Source organism: Molothrus aeneus, unplaced genomic scaffold (genome assembly GCF_037042795.1).
Source record: "Molothrus aeneus isolate 106 unplaced genomic scaffold, BPBGC_Maene_1.0 scaffold_36, whole genome shotgun sequence".
Lineage (NCBI taxonomy): Eukaryota > Metazoa > Chordata > Aves > Passeriformes > Icteridae > Molothrus > Molothrus aeneus.
Window position 1 is genome coordinate 1,048,829 of NW_027099027.1, and position 19,431 is coordinate 1,068,259.

At 56.2% G+C, this 19,431-nt stretch overlaps 1 protein-coding gene and 1 pseudogene across 1 annotated transcript in view; one reads left to right on the forward strand and one right to left on the reverse strand.

Moving 5' to 3' along the window:
* The window catches only part of LOC136570728 (uncharacterized), a 2,607,743-nt pseudogene that overhangs the window by 1,027,062 nt on the left and 1,561,250 nt on the right, over positions 1-19,431 (reverse strand).
* The window catches only part of LOC136570729 (uncharacterized), a 2,347,277-nt gene that overhangs the window by 914,817 nt on the left and 1,413,029 nt on the right, over positions 1-19,431 (forward strand). The window contains 1 exon segment of the mRNA XM_066571173.1: positions 11,938-12,387. Coding sequence (XP_066427270.1) covers positions 11,938-12,387 — 450 coding nt within the window.

Here is a 19,431-nt window from a genome sequence, read left to right on the forward strand (position 1 = left end):
AGGCACGGTGCCCCCTTCTTAGCATACAGCAAACAACACCTGTGGAAACAAATAACACTGTGCTTTCAGGTCTCAGGGCCTTTGGCGTGTCACTTTCTCCTTCAGAGCCAGAGATTCTAGACAGGGGGGTCTTCTCTTCAGTGGTCCCCCAATGACAATTGTGAGGCAGATGAGGGAAAATTCGGACAGACTCTCACACATGGTGGTGCTCAGAGACCACTGTGACATCAGAGGGCCCCACTGTGACTGAGGGTGTATATAAGGGGCGCAGAGCCCTGGGGTGCCCAGTCCCGTGAGAGCTACTCTCGTAGAAGGAAGCAGCTCCCGGGATCTGTCCGTGCTACAGGAGCTCAGAGATGGAAGAGAGCAAGACAAAGCTCAACTCCTTCCAGTCACCCAGGCCCCTGCCCAGCTGGGGGCAAGACCAGGCCCTCAGCAGGCACTTGGTGGGGGCAGTGGGTGCCTCAGCCTGGCCACGGTCAGACACTGAGGAGGAGGAGGAGGAGAGAACCTTTGTCATCATGGAGGAAGAGAAGAAACCTGACACAGATGACAAGTGGGGAGATGTTGGGGCCCGAGAGCTTGGCCTGAGGGAAGAGGCCACAAGCTGTGAATTCTCCCAGTCGGTGCCAGCAGTGGCAGCGAAGGAAGCGTCCCCACGCAGAGCAAGGAGTGCCCACGAGCTGCACCAGTGGAAGGCGGCTGTGAGGGTGCTGTGAGGAGATGGGGCACAGCAACAGCCCTGCCAGTGGCAACAAAGGGCAACAGTCCAGGAGCTGCCCCCAATGGAAAAGGAGGTGACTGAGCCAGAGCTGAGCCAGCGAGGGCAAGGAAGCGTGAACAGCCGGGAGAAGCAGGCACGTTCTCCTGCCCCCAGGGAGGAGGTGCCATCAGCAGGGACACAGAGCCCAGTCCCTGCTCCAGACAGCCCCTGCTGCCCCCCAGCCCCTCACCCAGCCCACTGGGAGCCCAAAGCCCCAGTGAGCAGCTGGAAGAGGCAGAGCAGGGCCCAGTGCTGGCAGAGAAGGAGAGTGAGGAGGGCACCTCAGCTGGCAATGATGAAGACTGGGAATCCTACAGCCAGACTGAGCTGTCCCCAGAGTGCCAAGGTGAGGCAGAGCCAGAGCTGTCCCAAGGAGAGTTCAGCAGCTCCCAAGACCTCTCCAGCTGGGAAGACTGCAGCGAACCAGAGCTCAGAGAGCTCCTAGATGTTTCCACGGAGGAGGACAGCAGCAGCACAGACCTGCCACAGGACTGCTGTGAACATAACAGCATCTTCAGCTTCGGGCCCACTCCCTTGCTGTGGGAGAAGGAGGAGGACGATGACTGGGATGAAGTCAGTGTCCTGGAGCTGTACGAAGGCGAAGGCAGGGCCCAAGGGCTGGCAGACCTGGCGGCAGATGGGCTGCCACTGCCCGTCCCTCAGCAGGTCTGGGTTGAGGGGCAGGCAGCGGAGTCCCTGTGTGCCTCGCTTCCCTCGCTGTGCAGCGAAGGCTCCGTGGGCCAGCAGGGGCCCGAGGCAGGGCCCCAGAGCGCGGGGCCTGCCCCGCAGAGCCCTGGCAGCGCCTCAGCTGGCCAGCCGAGAGCGCAGGCCCGCAGGCAGCAGCGGCTGCCCCAGGCAAACGGCCCGGCCGCCTCAGGCGGGCGCTGCGGGCGCTGCTCCGCTGGCCCTGCCTGGCGCGGCAGCTGCAGGAGCAGCGCCCGTGGCCCTGCCCAGCCCGGGCCGGCCGATGGCGGCTGCTCCCTGCGCGGGGCCCCAGGGAGCCGCACGGGCGGCCTCAGCCTGGACACGGCCCCGCAGCCTCAGCTGCCCCGGCCAGCCTGGAGCATCTCCTCAGCACCCGCAGGCACTGCTGGGGCCAGCCCTAAACAGCACGCGTGGCACACGATTGGTGACAGAGCGCTCAGCAGGGAATCCCAGAGTCATCGGGGTGGGAAGAGACCCTGATGCTCACCCAGTGCCACTGGCACCCTGGCAGCACCATCACCACTGCAAAACCACGTCCCCAAGGGCCACATCCGCACAACTCCTCAACGCCTCAGAGACAGCGACTCCACCGCCTCCCTGGGCAGCTTCTTCCAATGCCTCATCCCTCTGTCAGAGAAAAATTCCTTCTGATATTGAGTCTGAACCTCCCCTGGTGCCATCAAGGCCATTTCCTCTCATCTTGAAAGGATTCCGTGCTGGTCCTTTGGGATTATATCCCTGAAGAATGGGCACAGATGGGAGCTGTTGCTCCATGGATGTGACTGCAGGACTTTGACTCAGACCATTCTTTCAAAACAAATTAAAGTTGAGTTTAAGAAATAGGAGTAGTAAAAAAAAAAAAAAAAAAAAAAGAGAAAAACTTACACAAAAAGTACACAAAAAGTATTTTAAAAAAATTTAAAAAAAAGAATAGGAATAAGAAGATTAAGAAGAGGAAATAGTAGTAGTAAATTTAGTAAGAATAATAAGAATGAAAATAGGAATAAGAAGATGAAGAGGAAGATGAAAAACTAGTAATTAATATAAGAATATTAAAAAAATAAGAATGACATAGTATGTAAGCATTACAAGTGAATAAGATTAATTAGAACGAGAAGAAGAAGAATATTTTAAAGAAGAAGAAAGAATAGTAGTAGCAATTAAGAAGAAGAAGAAGAGGAAAAATAAGAAGAGAAAGAAGAAGAAATAATAATAATAAGAAGAAGAAGAATATTAAATCAAAATGCACATCTACATGTCTTCTAGAATCCCAGAATGCAGGAAAGAACCTTAAAAAGTATCTACTTCCAACTGATCATCTTCTGAGCTCTCTCTCTCCAAGACCTCTTTCGTACTTCTAGTTCCCATTTCTTGTTCAATAAAATCCATGTCCAAAACAATCTGGTTTTGTTCTCCCATGGTCTCATTTGTGCCTTCACTGGGGCAGAGGCGCCTCTCCCTCCTGGCACCTTAAGCCTGGATGGAACCATGGGCAGGTTCCTTCCAGCCACAAGCATTCCAGGATTCTGTCAGGGACTCCCTGCCCTTCCTCCCTCTGCTTCCAGCTGCAGAATGTGCAGCAAAGCCGCCTTTGCTGTCTGCTCCGGGGGCCAGCCAGCTGCTGGAGCCTGACCCTGCCCTGCACAGCTCCCCTGGGAGGCGCAGCAGGAGCAGCACCCTGGCAGCCTCAGCAATTGCCCTCTGACAGCTCTGGCACACACTGCAATGGCTGCAATTCCAGCTGCCAGCAAGGAAAAGATGCTCCTGCCCTTCAAGGCCGAATTCTGAAGGGGCCAAGACACAAGCAGAGCAAGATCTTACAAAGACATTTCACTGCCAGCCTCCAGAACTTCATCCAGGGCTGTTTGAGCACCTGGATGGGGAAGGAAAAAAAAACCTCAGGGGAAGGTCTTTGGCTGGGAACTGCCAGAGGTAAAGAGAGACCCTGGAAGGGAAAAGGAGCAGACAGAGGAAGGCAGGAGAGAAAGCAGGACACAAATGGCAAGCAGCTGAGAAGGTGGCACTCTGAACACCAAACCTGAACTTAGGGAATAGGGATGGGACAGAAAGGAAGAATTCTGAAACTTTATTTACTCTGCTTCTCTGAGCAACCTGTGAAGCCAGGACTTCACCACCCTGGCAGGGAAGAAGCATTTTCTAGACCAAACCTGAATTTGATCCCTTTTACTCTGAGCCCGGTAAATCACAAGGAACTCATTTGTGCTCATTTTCATCAAGGGCCCAAGCTCTTTGTTCCAGCACATCCAGCAAGCACCAGGCAGGACAGCACGGGAACCCAACTCACAGCTGAGGGACTCAGAACATCTAAACACCAGCAGGGCACATTGCTCATTTTTGCTCCAATAGATTTGAGAAATGAAACCCCGGAGATGAGAGCTCTTTTGCAGAGTAGTAATTGCTAGTTGATGTTAATGAAATTGATATGGTCTTAATTTGAAGTGTTGGTCTGTTGTTAAACATTGAATGTCAGAGTTCTAGGACTTGCCTTTAGTGGCCGCTATTAAGTGTTGCCATTTTACCCTGTATTTGTATCTCTCCCCGTCATACTCTGTATTTGTGCCCCTTTCCGTCTCAGCCGGGATTTGTATCCCTTCCCGTCCCAGACTGGATTTCAATGAGAGGCTGCGGGAACTACATGAACCCTCTCAACACAACAAACCAGCCCTTGAACTATGACTTTAACCCAGCAGAGCCGCACTAAATCACCCACCCTTGAGCAGAGCCGGATTCCGTCCTGCCACCATAATTTTAACAGCGCTCAGCTTGGAGGATCCCCCTGAGCTCCGAGCCAACATTGCCTTCCTAAGGACTCTGGTGAGGACGGAAGCCCCAGCTCTGCTGAGAGACAAAGCTGCGCTCCTCCTCCTGCTCCTCCTGCTCAGCGTGGTCCTGCGGGAGCAGCGGCGCTGAGCGCGACCCTCGGGTTCCGCCCCCAGAGCTGTCTTTAATAAAGGCCTTTGTAAAGGAGCTGCTGTCCTGGCCCTGTTTATCACACTGCCCAAAGCCCCTCCCCAAAACCTCCAAAACCCTCCCAGGACACCCTCATGACCCCCCAGAGCCCTCCCCAGGACCATCCCAACACCCCCAGACCCTCCCAAGACCTTCCTACGACCCCTCCCCAAAACCCCCCAGACCCTCCCACGACCCCCTCAGACCCTCCCACGACCCCCTTCCCCTCCCGAGACCCCTCTTAGGACCCATCCACACCCCCCAGGTCCCCCCACAGTGCCCCAGGACCCCTCCCCAGACCCCCCAAACCCCCGGACCCCTCCCCAAAGCCCCCCCAGAACCCCCCGGACCCTCCCCCGCCCCCCCGATCCCCTCTCAGGCCCCTCCCGCTCCTGTCCCGAGCCCGGGGGCTCCCGGCGGCGGCGGGGAAGGGGGCGCCGCTTCCGGCTCGCCTCTGATTGGCTGGGACGGCGAGGGGGAGGCGGGCCTTGCTGAGGGGAGCCGCGCCGTGATTGGTTAGTTCAGGGACGTGCAGCGCGCTGATTGGTTGGTTCGGGTTGGGGCACGCCGCTTTTGCTGGGAGCCCGCACACGCGGTGGAGGCGCGAGATTCTGAGGGAGAGCGGAGCTGAGGTGGGGCCGGGGCCAAACTGGGGGGGTTTGGGGCGGGTCTGAGGGGAAATTGGGGATTTTTGGGGGCATTGATGGAAAATAGGGAGCGTGCGGTGGGTTTGGGGGGAATGAGGGGGTCTGAGGGGGCTTTGGTGGGTCTGAGGGGCCTATAGGGAGCTTTGGGGGAAGCTTGAGAGGATCTGGAGCGTTCTCAGGTGGGTTTAGGGGGATCTGAGGGAAATTGGGAGAGTCTGAGGGGATTTTGGGGGGATTTCAAGAGGAACTGGGCAGTTGTGAGTGGATCTGGGGGGTTTTGAGGTGGGTCTTGAGAAATTTGGGGGAGTCTGAGGGGGTTTCTTAGGGTTTTGGGGGGGATTGAGGAGTCTGAGGGGGATTTGGGGCAGTCTGATGGATTTGGGGGGGGTCTCAGGTGGGTCTGGGGTGAATTTTGGGGGGAAATGGGGGGGTCTGAGAGGCCTGGGGAGGTTTTGAGGGTCTTCGGGAGGGTTTGGGGGTCCAGAGTGGTCCTGGGCCAACCTTGGGGGGCTCTGGGGGTCCTGGGGGAGATTTGGGGGTCCCGGGGGGTCCCAGGCCCACCCTGAACCGGGCTCTGGGGGTTTCGGGGGGAGGGGGCACTGCAGGGGTTCCCCCCCCCCGTTTTTGGGGGGTCTCCCATGGTGCCCCATCCCCAAAAAGCTCCCAGGGCCCCCTGAAGTGGCTCCTGTTCCACCGGCCGGTGCCCCCTGATCCAGGACGGCCCCACTGAGTCTGGGGGGGTTTGTTGGGATTTTGGGGTTTTGAGAGGGTTTGTGGGGATTTGGGGGTGCCTTTTTTGGGCTTTGGGGGATTTTGTTCTGAGTTTGGGGGGAATCATTGGGGTTTTTGGGGAGAATTTTTGAGGTTTGAGATGGTTATGTGATTTTGGTGGGTTTTGTTGATTTGGGGGATTTTGGATTTTTGCTGTTTTGTTGGGGTTGTGGGGTTTTTTTGGGGAAGGATTTATTGAAAAATTTGGGAGTTTTTTAAATTTTGGTGAGTTCCACTGAGATTTTTTGAGATTCTCTGGGGTTTTGGAGGGTTTTGTTGTAATTTTTTGGGGATTTTGTGGAGTTTTAGTGGAATTTTAGGGGGACTTTGGGGCATTCCCTGGGTTGGGGAAGGGCTGAGAGGCACCAAAATCTCCTTAAAAGCCACAAAAGTCCCAATAAAACCCACTAAATCCCAATTAAATCTCTCAAAATCCCATTAGAACACCCTAGAATCCCAATAAAAGCCCACAAAATCCTTTGAAATCCCAATAACCCCAAAATTCCTGATTAAACTCCGCAAATTCCCCAAAGATGTCCCCAAAACCAGAAAAAGCCCCACAAAATCTCCCCACGATACAAAGTAATCCTGGCAACACCAAAAAACCCCCCAAAACCCCCCCACAATCCCACCTAAAATCCCCTAAAACACAAAATTCCCAATGAATCCCACTAAATGCCACCACAATTCCAATAAAATGCCCCAAAATCTCCTAAAAATCCCAATAAAACTCCCAGGAATTTCTGAGAATCCCAAAAAATCCTAAGAAAATCCCAGTAAAAGCCCCAAAATTCAAAAAAAGCCACAAAATATTTCAATAAACCCCCAAACACCCCCAGAAAAACTCCCCCTCAAAATGCCAAGAAAATCCCCCAAAATCCAAACCCCCAAAATCCACAAAACCAGCCACTCCCAGCCAATCCCAGTGTGATTCCAGTCGCTCTCAATGAGATCCCAGTGTAACCCAGCATGGACTCAGCTGCTCTCACTGGGATCCCAGTGTGATCCCAGTTGCTCCCAGCATAATTCCAGCTGTTCCCAGTTCCTCCCATGATGATCCCAGTTGCCCCAAGAATAGTCCCAGTCCCTCCCAGCAGGGTCCCAGTCGTGCCCAGTTGCCTCCAGGGTAGATTCAGTTTCCCCCAGCATCGTCCCAGTTGCTCCCAGCATGATCCCAGCTGTTCCCAGTGTGGTTCCAGTGCCCCCAGGATGGTTAGAGACACTCCCAGTATGTTTCAGTTACCTCAGAATGATCCCAGTCTTTCCCAGTTCCTCCCAGTTTCCTCTAGCATCATCCCAGTTTCCATCTGTTGCTCAAAGGGTGGCCCCAGTTGCTCCCAGTATGATCCCAGTTGCCCCAGTTGTAGTCTCAGTCCTCTCAGCATGGTTCCAGAACCTTCCAGCCGATCCCAGTTGCTCCCAGTGGGTCACATTTTCCTCCCAACATGGGCCCAGTAGCTCCCAGTAAGCCCCAGTCGGGTTCCATTCACACCCAGTATAATCCCAGTATGAGTGTAGCCACTCCCAGTATGATCCCGGTCCCTTGCAGTCTAATCCCAGTTGCTCCCAGTCACTCCCAGTCTGATGCCAGTGCCCCCAGTGTGATCCCAGTTGCTGCCAGCATGGGCCCAGCTGTTCCCAGTGTGCTTCCATCACTCCCCTATGGTTACAGACACTCCCAGGATGGTCCCAGTTGAACCCAGTTGCCCCTGCTCTAGTCCCAGTCCCTCCCCAGATGATCCCAGTCCCTCCCAGCATGGTCCCACTCACTTCCAGTTGCCCCCAGTGTGGTCCCAGTTCTCCCCAGCATGGTCCCAGTTGCCCCCAGTGTGGTTCCAGTCCCTCCAGTATGGTTCCAGACACTCCCAGTATATCCCAGTTGCCCCCAGCATGTCTGCAGTCATTTCCAAGCACTGCCAGTGGCCCCAGTAAGGTGTCAGTTATCCCAGTATGATCCCCCAGTCATGCCCAGTATATCCCAGTTGCCTCCAGCAGGCATCCAGTCCTTCCCAGTTCCTCCAGTTTGCTTGCAGCATCATCCCAGTTTCCCTCAGTTGCTCCCAGTAGCCCAAAGTGTGATCCCAGTCGCTCCCTTTCAACCCCAATATGATCCCAGTAAGCTCCAGTTTGATCCCAGTCACATGCCAGCCCTCCCAGTGGGGTCCCAGTATAATCCCAGTTGCTTCCAAACTCTCCCAGTATGGTCCCAGCTGCCTCCAGTGTGGTTGCAGTTGCTTCCTAGATCAGCCCAGTCAGTCCCAGTATGATGCCATTTGCTGCCAGCGTGCTCCCAGTTGCTCCCAGTCAGGCCCAGTCTGGGGGATGATGTGCAGGGTGTGCTCCCAGTCACTCTCAGATCCTCCCAGTATTAGTCCAGTCCCTCCCAGTATGATCCAAATATGGCCCCAGTGTGCTCCCAGTCCCTGCCAGTATGAACCAGTTGTGCTCCACATGGTTCCAGTTGCTCTCTTTCACCCTCACTTTTGTTCCAGTCACTCCCAGTATGTCCCAGTGCAGCCCAGTTCCCTCCAGCATCTTTCCAATTCCTTCCAGTATGATCCCATTTGCTCCCAAGCACTCCCAGTCAGCCTCAGTGTAGTGGCACTCACTGCCAGAATGATCCCAGTCAGCTCCAGCATGATCCCAGTTCATCCCAGTATAAGCCCAGTTTTCTCCAGTCACCCCCAGCGTGCAGCCAGTCACTCCCAGTTGCTCCTGGCATGATCGCAGTTGTTCACAGCTGTTCCCAGTCACCCTCAGCATAATCCCAGTCACTCCCAGTATATCCCATTTGCCCATAACATGGTGTTAACTGCCCCCCGCAGGCTCCTACTCGCTCCCAGCATGATCTCAGTATGATCCCAGCATGATCCCAGTATCCATCAGTGCAATCACAGTCTGCCCCGGTATGGCAGTATAATCCCAGCATGATATCAGTACAAACCCAGTACAGTCCCAGTCACTCCCAGTATGATCCCAGTATAATCTTAGTATGATGTCAGTACAAAGCCAGTAGAGCCCCAGTCACTCCCAGTACGATCCCAGTGCAGCCCAGTCGCTGGCAGTGCTGCCACTGCTGGGATCCCCCAGGCCTGTGTGCGTTCCCCCCTGGCGGATGTGCCTAGAGGAGCCCCAAGGGCTGGCAGTGGCCAGGCAGGGTCCCCAGCAAGGCCCAGTTTGGATGTGCAGCCCCCAGTTTGCCCAGTTTGCCTCTCCTTTGGCCCGGGCCGGCTTCCCCCCGCCCGCAGCGGCTGGGAGCAGCCGAGAGCCCCGCGCTGCCCATGCCGACCTGTCCCGGCTCCATCGCCGCTGCTGCCGCGGGCTGCGAGGGCTGCGGGAACGGGGCACTGAGGGTGTGGCTGCTGCTGGGGGAGGAGGAGGAGGGAGGGAAGGGCAGGGATGGAGGGGGAGGAGGAGGCGGGGTAATGGGGGAGAAGGAGGAGAATGAATGGAAGGGGCAGGATGGAAGAGGAGATGGGGGGTGGGGATAAGGCAGGGGAGGAGGAGGAGGGGGGATGGAAGAGGAGGAGCGGGAGGAGAAAGAGCAGGGAAGGAGGCGGGGTGAGGGGGGAGGAGGAGAGGGAGGTGGAGATAGGACAGAGGAGGAGCGGGAGGAAGAGGAAGAGGAGGGACAAAGGCGGATCAAGGCTGAGCTGAGGGAACCACGCGGTCTCGATTCCTGCCTTAATTCGCAGCCCCCACCTGTGGGATCATCGCCCCCCCCATGGCGCAGGTGAGCGGGGAGGGGGGGCCCGGCCCGCATATCCCAGGGAGTCCCTGGGTTGGGTTTTTCGGGGATGTTTGGAGAATGAAGAAGTCCAAGGCTGAGCGGAAAAGGCCCCTCGGGGGGACATCGGGGGGTGGCGGTGGCGGCTGCCGGCAGAGGCAGCCTGGAGGAGCAGAGCCCTGTGTCCCCCAGGAGGCCAAAGTGGGGAGGCCAGAGAGGGGGGAGCGCCGCCATTGGCGGGAGCCTCAAGAGCCTGGAGAGGGGCAGGGGGGACTCCTTGGAGCCGCTGCAGCCCAGAGCAGAGAATGAGGGGAGAAGGGAGCCCGGGAGCCCAAACAGCCCCGGCATCCCGAAATGGGGAGAGCCAAGAGGGGGGAGCTTTTGGCATTGCTGGCACTGCCAGCAGCCTGGGCAGGGCGGGCACCCAGGAGAAGGGGGACCCCCAATCCAAGCGTGACCCCAGCAGCTGGGACAGGGGGGAACCCCTGAACACCAGAGGGGAGGGACCAGGGACGGGCAACCCCTGGGAGGCTTTTCCAGGGCTGAATCTTGGTGTTTGGGAGGGTTTTCTGGAGCCCACATGGCCGGACTAGAGATGTACCTGGGCAGAGAGACCTTCAAACTCAACGTGTGTTGGGGTAGATGAAACAGGAAAGCCTTATAAATATTATTGTCTGGCCTTTCTTTCCAATCTTGCTTATAGTTACTATATTCTCAAAAGGCTTTTAAGAATATAGGAACTATAAGCAAGATTGGAATGAAAGCAAGCTTTTAAATACCTTAGATACTGAACAAATGGAAAACAATGGTGTGGCCCAACTGAAGGTAATTCCCTTCTGATGAAACAATTCCTTCTGCTTGCAGACAGGTCCAAGGGTCAGAGCAGACCCTACTAGCTCAGCAGAAGGGCTCCAAAGAGTAGATTTTAGGGTTGAAAATGTAACACAGTATTTTGATAAATTAGTTCACTGGATTTAAGGATCATACTTTTTTTTTATTATTATTATTTTGCAAGCGAGAATAGGCAAAGTTCAGTGCTGGGCGGCCGGGAGTCTCCGCTCCTCTGGGCTCGCGCCTTTCCTATCCCCAAAGTTCACCTTTGATTGCCTTCTTCTCCCGGGTCCAGGGATGACGTGGTCTGTCTTTTGCGCTTGCTCGTTCAGTTGCTAGGGGGTCTTTTTCTGCCTTCTGGTGGTCGTGGGATGAAGGCTCCAAGTCTTCCTCTTTAACCCCTGAGTGAACTTTTCCTTATAAGGCATACCTATACAGTGGAATTTTCAGAACACTATACGATTCCTGCAAGCCTAAGCAATTCTTGCGAGTTTAGGATTTGCTGTTACAGCCTTCCTCTGTGACCTCTGGGTGAACTTTTCCTTATAAGGTATATCTTTACCATGGAATTCCCAAAGCACTATACGATTCCTGCAAGCCAAGCAACCGTATGTGGCTGCACTTTTAAGAATCAAGCGGTTTTAGCTATTTAGTTATTGCTTTGATATTGTATAATTATTTAGCTATTGATTTAATTAATGAACAAATATATTGCTACTTATTACAGTATGGTGATGTAATGATTTTTATAGGCTGTATGTAAATGCTATAGGATTTGTATCTTGTACTAGATTGGTTAGTGAGAAATAGAATATTTAACACAGAAGAAGAATTATTGTATTGTAACAGGAACCTTACTCTCTTACACTCCTCCCCTCTTACTCTCTCACCCTCTCATCCTCTCTGCTCCTCTCTTCTCTCAGGCCTGCTCCAAGCTGTGGCTGGCAGCTCCAAGCAGGGCCCTGCACCCAGGCCCTTTGCAATAAACCGCAAGTTCCACGACCTGGCTGCAGAGATCTCTCGTCTCCGTCCATCCCGACCGTGCTACCCCCAATGCTCCTACAAATGTGCTCATCCCTTGTTTTCCCAAACCAGGATTTCACATTGACAACCCCTGGGAGGCTGTGAGGAAGAGGAAGATGCTCTGGGACACTGAGGCAGGTGAGGAGGAAGTCAGTGCCCCTTTCCCCTCTGTGCTGCTCCATCTCCCAGCCCAGCACAGCCCCCGGCTGCAGCACAGCCCTGGGGGGATCTCGTTGCCCTTGCCTGTGGCACGGAGGCAAATCCCATGCTGTCCTTGTCCTTCCTCGCCCAGAGCAGGAGCTGAGCATGGAGAGCAGGGAGGACAAATGCCCGCGGCAGAACCTGGTGGCAGAGGCCGTTTTGAGCGGCTCCACGGCGCAGGAAGCCAACGGGGAGGAAAAGGCCCGGAGATGCCGCACGAGGAGGGGCTGCAAACGCAGATGGCGGGGATGTGAGGGGGAAAGAGCCAGCCTGGGCCGGGAAGGCGGCCGGAGATGGAGCCAGAGCTCGGAGCTGGTGCTCCATGAGCAGCTCCATGATGGGGAGAAGCCCCACACGTGCGTGGAGTGTGGGAAGAGCTTCAGGTGGAAGTACGACCTGACTGTGCACCAGAGGACCCACACAGGGGAGAAGCCCCATGAGTGTGGGGAGTGTGGGAAGAGCTTCAGCCAGAGCTCCAACCTGATCAGGCACCAGAGGATCCACACAGGGGAGAAGCCCTATGAGTGTTCTGAGTGTGGGAAGAGATTTCAGACCAGCTCCCATCTTGTCCGGCACTATCAGAGTCACACAGAGGAGAGGCCCTTCCAATGCCCCGACTGTGGGAAGGGATTCAGGCGGAACTCCATCCTCGTCACGCACCGGCGCATCCACACTGGGGAGAGGCCCTACGAGTGTGATAAATGCAGGAAGAGGTTTCAGACCAGCTCCCACCTCCTCCAGCACTATCGGCTCAATCCTACCTCAAATTCCTTGTTCCCTCCTCAAAAAACCTCATTCCCATGCCAAACTCAATCCATTCCGCAGCCACCAGGGTGAGATGGGGTTGGAAGGAGATTGGGAGAAGTGGGATCCCAATTTGGAGCAATGGGATGGGGATTGTGTGGGGCTGGGTGGGTGGGATGTATTTGATAACAAATAAAACTTTCTGAGTTACTGATTTCTGTCCCGTTCATTTTCAGTCAGTTCTGTTTGCAGAGTGCCACCTTCTCAGCTGATTCAATTCCTATAAAAATCCCATTTTTTAAATCATCTAACCCAAACAATCCAAAAACCAATATTGAAATAAAACCACCCACACACAATTAATCTTTTGAAAATAATTTTAATTTTTCAAGAGTACTTAAGGATGTTATTAAAGTTTAATTGTTTGGTTGAAATGTCTGAGAAATTATAGTGGTGTTTGGTTTTGTGTTTAGTATATTTGTAATATGAATTGTTTAACTAAGAGGTGTTAGATTGCTTGTTTTTTTCTTTAGATTTTTTTATCTAAAGTACATTAGTCATCGAGTTAAAATTTTCAAAAGGTATTTCTTGATATATGATTTGTTTATTTATATGCATTGGTAATATTATAGTAATAGTTATTTTTGGTTTGAGTTAAATCATAGTTGGAGTATTGTAAAGAAGAGTTGAGATTTTTTTATTATAATTTATTTAATTTCAATTATTATTTCTTTGTTTATAATTTTATTGCAATTTGTTGAGGGGATAGGAAGGAAGTTCAAGGGCAGGAACATTTTTTCCTGGCTGGGAACTGGAATTCCAGACCCTGGGAGTGTGTGCAGGACCCCACAGACTGGGATCAAATATGGGCTGGGATCAAATATGGGCTTGGATCCTTTGGATTTGGGGCTGCACAGGCTGGGACCAAATGGATCAAGACCACACAGACTGAGATCAACTGGACTGGGATCAAATATGGGCTGGGACTGTTTCTGAAAGTAACTTTGTTCTATAGTTTTTATTTCTGTCGTTAATTAAGTTTGTGAAAAGGCTGCTTGTGTTAAACTGCCTGCTTGGGTGGGATAACATCCAATGCACACGGGATGAGGACACCTGTACAGATCTGCCAACTATCAGCACTCCCCGTCTGAAGGCAGAGTGCAGCAAGGCCCAAAACCTGGAGGTGATAAAGAGAAGGAGCCAAAACCACAGCCAAGAACACAAATGCTGTGAAAAGGCAGACCCAGGGAGGGGCCATGTAAAATCATTCCTGGAATATGTAAAGTAGTTTATGGATATGCAGGAGGCTCTATGAATATGCACCAGGCTGATGTAAGGGGAAAGGTATTTCAGGGCGATGCAGATTCCTTGGTTGTGGTTTTAGTCCATTCTTATCACCTCCAGTTTTTGGGCTTTGGTCCATTCTGACTCTTTGAAATTGAGGTTTTGGGATTTTTAGTATGTTGTGGATGGAAGCAAAATGGAGGGCCCAGTGTTTTGTCCTGGGTTTCTTCTTCATGCTTCTTCCTTCTTCTTCATGGGTTTGGGTGGCTTTTTGTAATTGGGCAGAAATTCCACATTGCAGGCTCTTTGGGATCAGTTATTAGGTTAAAAGGGAAAATAATCTAGGTGTCAGTTCTTAATTGGATAGTTTAGTCTTAAAAGACCTTGGAACAAGAGATTGTTGGCCATTTTGTGCCTTCTAATGAAAAGCTGCTGAACTCCCAGTAATGAGGCTGTTTTACTGATAAGAAATAATAAACACTTGAGTCTGAACATGAATTACTGTCTCAAGTGCCTTCAATCCAGAGCCAGTGAAACCAACAACTGGTACCCCACAGCTTGAGGTAGTGCCAAGGCAGAACTTGTTCATGCTCTTTTCCCCTGGTGATTTTCTACTCCCGTCCAGACTCTGATAGCAAAGCCGTGCTGGTGACAAAAGATTGACCTTGGCATCCTGGGGCACTTTCTGGGTGGGTGTTTGAATCTGCTTTTCCAGGCCTCGGGCTGAGCAGGGTGAGGCCAAGGCCTGGGCCCCTCCAGGCGGCGCCGGGAGCCCCGGGGCAGCGGCGAGGGGCGGCCCTGAGGGGCGGCACAGGGGGCATTTCCCCCGAGCGGGCGGGCGGGCGGGCGGCGGGGAAAGGAGCCCTGGGCACAAGGGCCGGCACAAGGGCCCCGGCTCTCTGCAGTGCGGGCGGCCCAGCGCCAATCGCTGCTCCCGGAGCCGCTGCCAGGGCCGGGTCTCCTCCTCGCCGCTGACCCTGCACCTGCAGCGCTGCCTCCGCCTCTGCCGGGCTCCCCGGCACGGACGGCAAGGACGTGGACACGCTGCAGCAGGGGCCCAGCAGGGACACCCAGATGGTGCCAGGGCTGCAGCTCCTCTCCTGCAAGGAAAGGCTGACATAGCTCGGCTTCTTCAGCCTAGGAAAGAGACCCAGCCTTGATCCAGCTGTGGCCTTCCAGTACCTGAGGGCAACACACAAGAAAGCTGGACAGGGACTTTGTACGAGGGCAGGCAAGGACAGGACAAGGGAGCATGGATCCAAATGGAGAGAGATTAGGTTTAGGTAAGGGATCAGAAAAAAGACTCTCCTGGAACAGGTTGCCCAGAGAAGGTGGGCATGTCCCGTCCCTGACAGTGTTCAAGGCCAGGCTGCATGGAGCTCTAGACAAGCCGGTCCAGTGCAAGGGGTCCCCAGCCACAGCAGGGGGGTTGCAGCCATGGGATTTTCCAGATCCCTTCCAAGCCAAACCAAGCCACGACTCCATGATTCTGGGATACTTCCCCTCCTCATCCTCTGGCAGAAAAAGAAACTTGGCCCCAAGTTCCACACTGCAGACCATGTCTTTTGACAGCCTGCAACTGTGTCAACAGAGACAGAGATGACATTACTGACACGATTTCTCTTTTCTACTTGAAAAGTAAATGCTCTGCTCCTGTCCACTCTGGCAAAATTGTCAGAAGAGGCAATTGTTCCCCATGAAATGCTTGGTCTCATGCAAAGAAGAAAGAAGCCAGAAGCCAACAGTCTTCTTTATTGCTACATTGTTTTCTTTGGTTACTTCTCTAATAGGAATGACTTTGGGGTGTGATTTGTTTGTTTCTCTCTTTCGTTCCTTGGGGCGCGCAGAGGCTCCTCCGTTGGGTTCGCGGGGCCAACGGAGGAACGGCCGCGAGCTCCGGCAGCTCTGCAGCAGCAGCAGCAGCAGCGCTTCTCTCGATCGGTTTTACACTCGACTTCCCACTCGCTCGACATCCCCTTCTCCCTCTCACACTCACGCTATTCCCGTCCCTTGCTGTGCCGTCCGTGTTCCGCCTCTCCCAGCCTGGCTGATGCCGCGTCCCGCAAGGCGCCCCTCGGCGGGGCCGCCCCGTGCCCGCCCCTGCCCGGCCCGCCGTGGTTCTGCCTCGGCCGGGCTCTCTCCGTCCTGGCTGTGGCGCCGCTGGAAGAGCCGCTCGCTCTGGTGCTGGCGGAGCAGTGCGGGCTTTTGGCTGCGCCTGGCGCTGGCTCTGGCCCAGCCCCGGCCGAGGCCCCGGCCCTGAACGAAGCCCCTGCCGCGGTTCCGCCCGCAGCCGCCCCGCTGCCGCCCGGCTCCCGCCCCGTGGCTGACAGCGTGGCCGGCAGCTGCCCCGCTCCGAGCTCCGCCGCTCGCCAGCTCGGCCGCCGGCCCCGAGCCGCCGCAGCCCGGGGCAGCTCGGCAAGCAGCAGCGCGCCGGGCGGGCGGGTGCCCCGGGCAGAAGAGTGGCAGCGCCGTGCCGCCCGCACGGGCGGAGAGGCCTCCCCTAGAGCAGCTCTAGTGGCAGGGCCCGCTGCTGGGCAGCAGCGGCTGCGGCAGCGTTTACTCCGGTCCCTGCCATGCCGACGGCGCCCTGGGAAGAGACAGGGCCGGCTCGGAGGGCGGCGGCGGGCGGCAGGTGACGAGCTCAGCCCGCCGCTGGCCTTGGCTCGCAGGCGGCCATCAAGCGAGTGTCCCGGGAGCGCATCTCGGAGTGGGCGCGGCTGGGGAGTGAGCGGGGCCAGCGGGAGGAGCCGGCGGGGCGTGCCGGGCGGGGCTGAGGCGAGGCCTGGCAGGGCGGCAGCCGGAACGCTGCGAGGGCAGCGATCGTGGAGTGAGCGGGGGCCGCGCAGCGCCCCGGGCCGGGCCATGGCGAGCCGCGGCGGGGCCGGGCAGGGACTGCCTGAGGCGCGGCGCAGCATCGGCCCCGCTGACGGCATCGCGGTCCCCCCGCAGCGCAAGGGCGCCCTTGTGGCCCTGGAGCTGGCGCTGCTGTGGAAGGTGTCGCGGCCTGGCTTCCCCGGCGTCGTGCGGCTCCTGGACTGGTTCGAGGTGCCCAAGGGCTTCGCGCTGCTCATGGAGCGTCCTCAGTGTTGTCAGCACCTCTGGTACTTCCTGCACGAGCGGCGGTTCCTGACGGAGCCCGTGGTGCGGGGGCTGTTCCGCCAGGTGCTGGGGGCCATGGGGCACTGCAGCAGCCACGGCGTCCTGCACCGCCACATTAAGGCCGAGAACGACCTCGTCGACCTGGCCACGGGCGAGGCGAAGCTCATCGACTTCGGCTGCGGCACGATCCTCCAGGACACGTTCTACACCCGGATGTCCGGTGAGCCCAAAGCCAGGGCCCAGCCGGGCAGCGGAGTTCCCCCCTTGGCTGGCAGAGGGGGAAGAGGGAGGGAAGGAAGGAGGGAAGGAAGGAGGGGGAATCTATCTTCAGCCAGCTGCAGCCAAGTTGCTTTGTGGCAGGGCAGGGGCTGGCTGTTGTGGAACTGGAGCTGGCTGGGAGGGAAGGAGCAGCATGGGCCTGATGAGCTGCGCCCGTGTCCCATAGGAACGCCGGAGTACAGCCCACCGGAGTGGATCCTCTTTGGCTGCTACCATGGCCAGCCAGCCACCATCTGGTTCCTGGGCATCCTGCTCTATGAGCTGCTCTGAGGGCACCTTCCTTTCCACAGCAACGAGGACATTGTCTGGGGCCAGCTCTTCTTCCCACCCTGGGTGTCTCAAGGTGGGGATGCTCCTTCAAGGCATGAGGGGAAGAACGGGGTTGGGAGGGGCAGCTGGCACATAAGCGTCCTGCTCTTGCAGCTGGTGAGGAGGTGGATCTCCTGGGCTTAGCTGGAGGAGGTGGCACCTGTGCCTCTGTGCTGGTGTCCTCCGCAAGAGAGGATCGATAGGAAACTTTTGGCTGCAGCTCTGAGCACTCCTGGTGTGGCCTGGGCACTGTGGAATGTGGGAGAGCATGGACAGGAGCCTTGTCCCGCTGAGCGGCAGTTTCTGGTTTCTCTCCGCAGAGTGCCAACACCTCATCAGGTGGTGTTTATGCATGGAGCCCACAGACAGGCCAGCTCTGGAGGACCTTTTTGAGCATTCTTGGCTGCAGGAGCCCTGCCTGGCCCAGGAGACAGCAGAGATGCCTCCCTGTGCACAGTAGGATCCAGGAGCCCAGCCAGCAGCAGCGGCACGCGTCTCGTGGCGCTGGAAGAAAACCCCGGAGCATTTCCCTGCGGCCGCGGCGCTGAGGAGAGAGCGCAGCCGAGGAGATGCTGCTTCCGCTGGTCCCCGCGAGCTGTGGAGGGAGCGGCTCCGTGCTGCCCGTCCCATTGGAGAAGTGGTGGCAGTGTGGTGAAGGTGCCACGGACTGGGACAGGGGAAACATCCCCCTGCAGCTCAGGCATTGTGATGTCCCTGCAAGCCGGGGCACAGCTGGCGCGTTCTTCTGGAGCACGACGTGGAGCTGGGAACACCATCCTGGAGCTGGCCGCTGGCGGGGCAGAGCCGATTGGCTTTGGCTGCGGCCCCTGCCTGGAGGACACGCTCTGCGCCCCGATGGAATCAAGATGAGTCCCCAGCCGGCGCAGGGGCGGGGGATGCTGGTGCTCCAAGGCACAGCAGGGCTCGGCCTGGCCACGCTCCGGAGGTTCCCCGCTCGGCGGCGCTGGGGAATATTAATTTTTCCGCTGGCCGCCGAGCTGCTTTTTGGCAGGACAGGGGATGGATGTTGTGGATGGGGAGCTGGCTCCTGGCCTTGCTGACAGCTTCTGCCAGCCAGCCTGGCACGGGCTGAGGCGGGGGCAGCCAGCCTGACAAAAGCATCCATCCATGTGGATGGGGGCGGCAGAGGGGGACGGGTTCCGAAGCCGTGCCCCAGCTGGTCTGCTCTGCACGCCCTTGAGGAAGGGGTGCATTTATGGGTGGGAAAGGTGGGGATTTTCCCCACCCGTGGACAGGTTTAATTCTCACATGGAGTGGTCAGACCCTCCTCAGGCCCATGAAACGGTGACAGGCTTTGTGCTTTTTCTTGTTTCCAGGTCTTGTTTTGAATTGACTTTCGTGCAATTGTTCTTTGTTTTTCCCAGGAGGATTACACCTGGTGCCTGGACCGGACGGGGAAGTGCCTGCAGTGTCCGTGGAGCTCGTCCAGTGCCAGCACTGCCCCAGGGGCCACGGTCTGCAGGGACAGCCCCTTCCAGAAGGACAAGGACCTGGTTTGGGATCGGCTCCTCTCCTGGCAGCAGCTCTCCAGAGGTGGGCACCCGGCTCCACAGCTCGGCTGGCAGAAGGGCTCCGGGCAGGGGGCAGCGGGCACACGGGCATCCCGCTCTTGCAGCTGCTGAGGAGGTTGCTGTGCCGGGATTAAGCAGAGGAGGTGGAACGTGGCCTGCCCCGCTGCCCTTCTCTAAAAACAGAGAATGGGTCGGGAGGTTTGGGCTCTGAGCACAGCCAGCAGCCTGGCCCAGGCACAGGCCATGGCAGGGCAGGGGGACAGGAGCCTGCTGCCACTGACCGTGGCTCTCTGGTTTCTCTCCGCAGGCTGCCAGCACCTCATGCCATGGGAACGGCACCGCTCGGCCTGCCAGGCTGGGAGGGCTGGAGAGCGGCCGGTGTTCATTTGCTGTCAGAAATAAATTGGGTTTTTTGTCATTGTCATCATCGGAGCGTTTCTTTCCTCCTTTTCCAAGCTCTTGGCCTCCCTTCCTCCAGGGTAATCTTTTTTGTCCTTCCTCAACCGCTTGATGGCATTTGGCAGGGGGGGTTAAGCAACGTGAAAA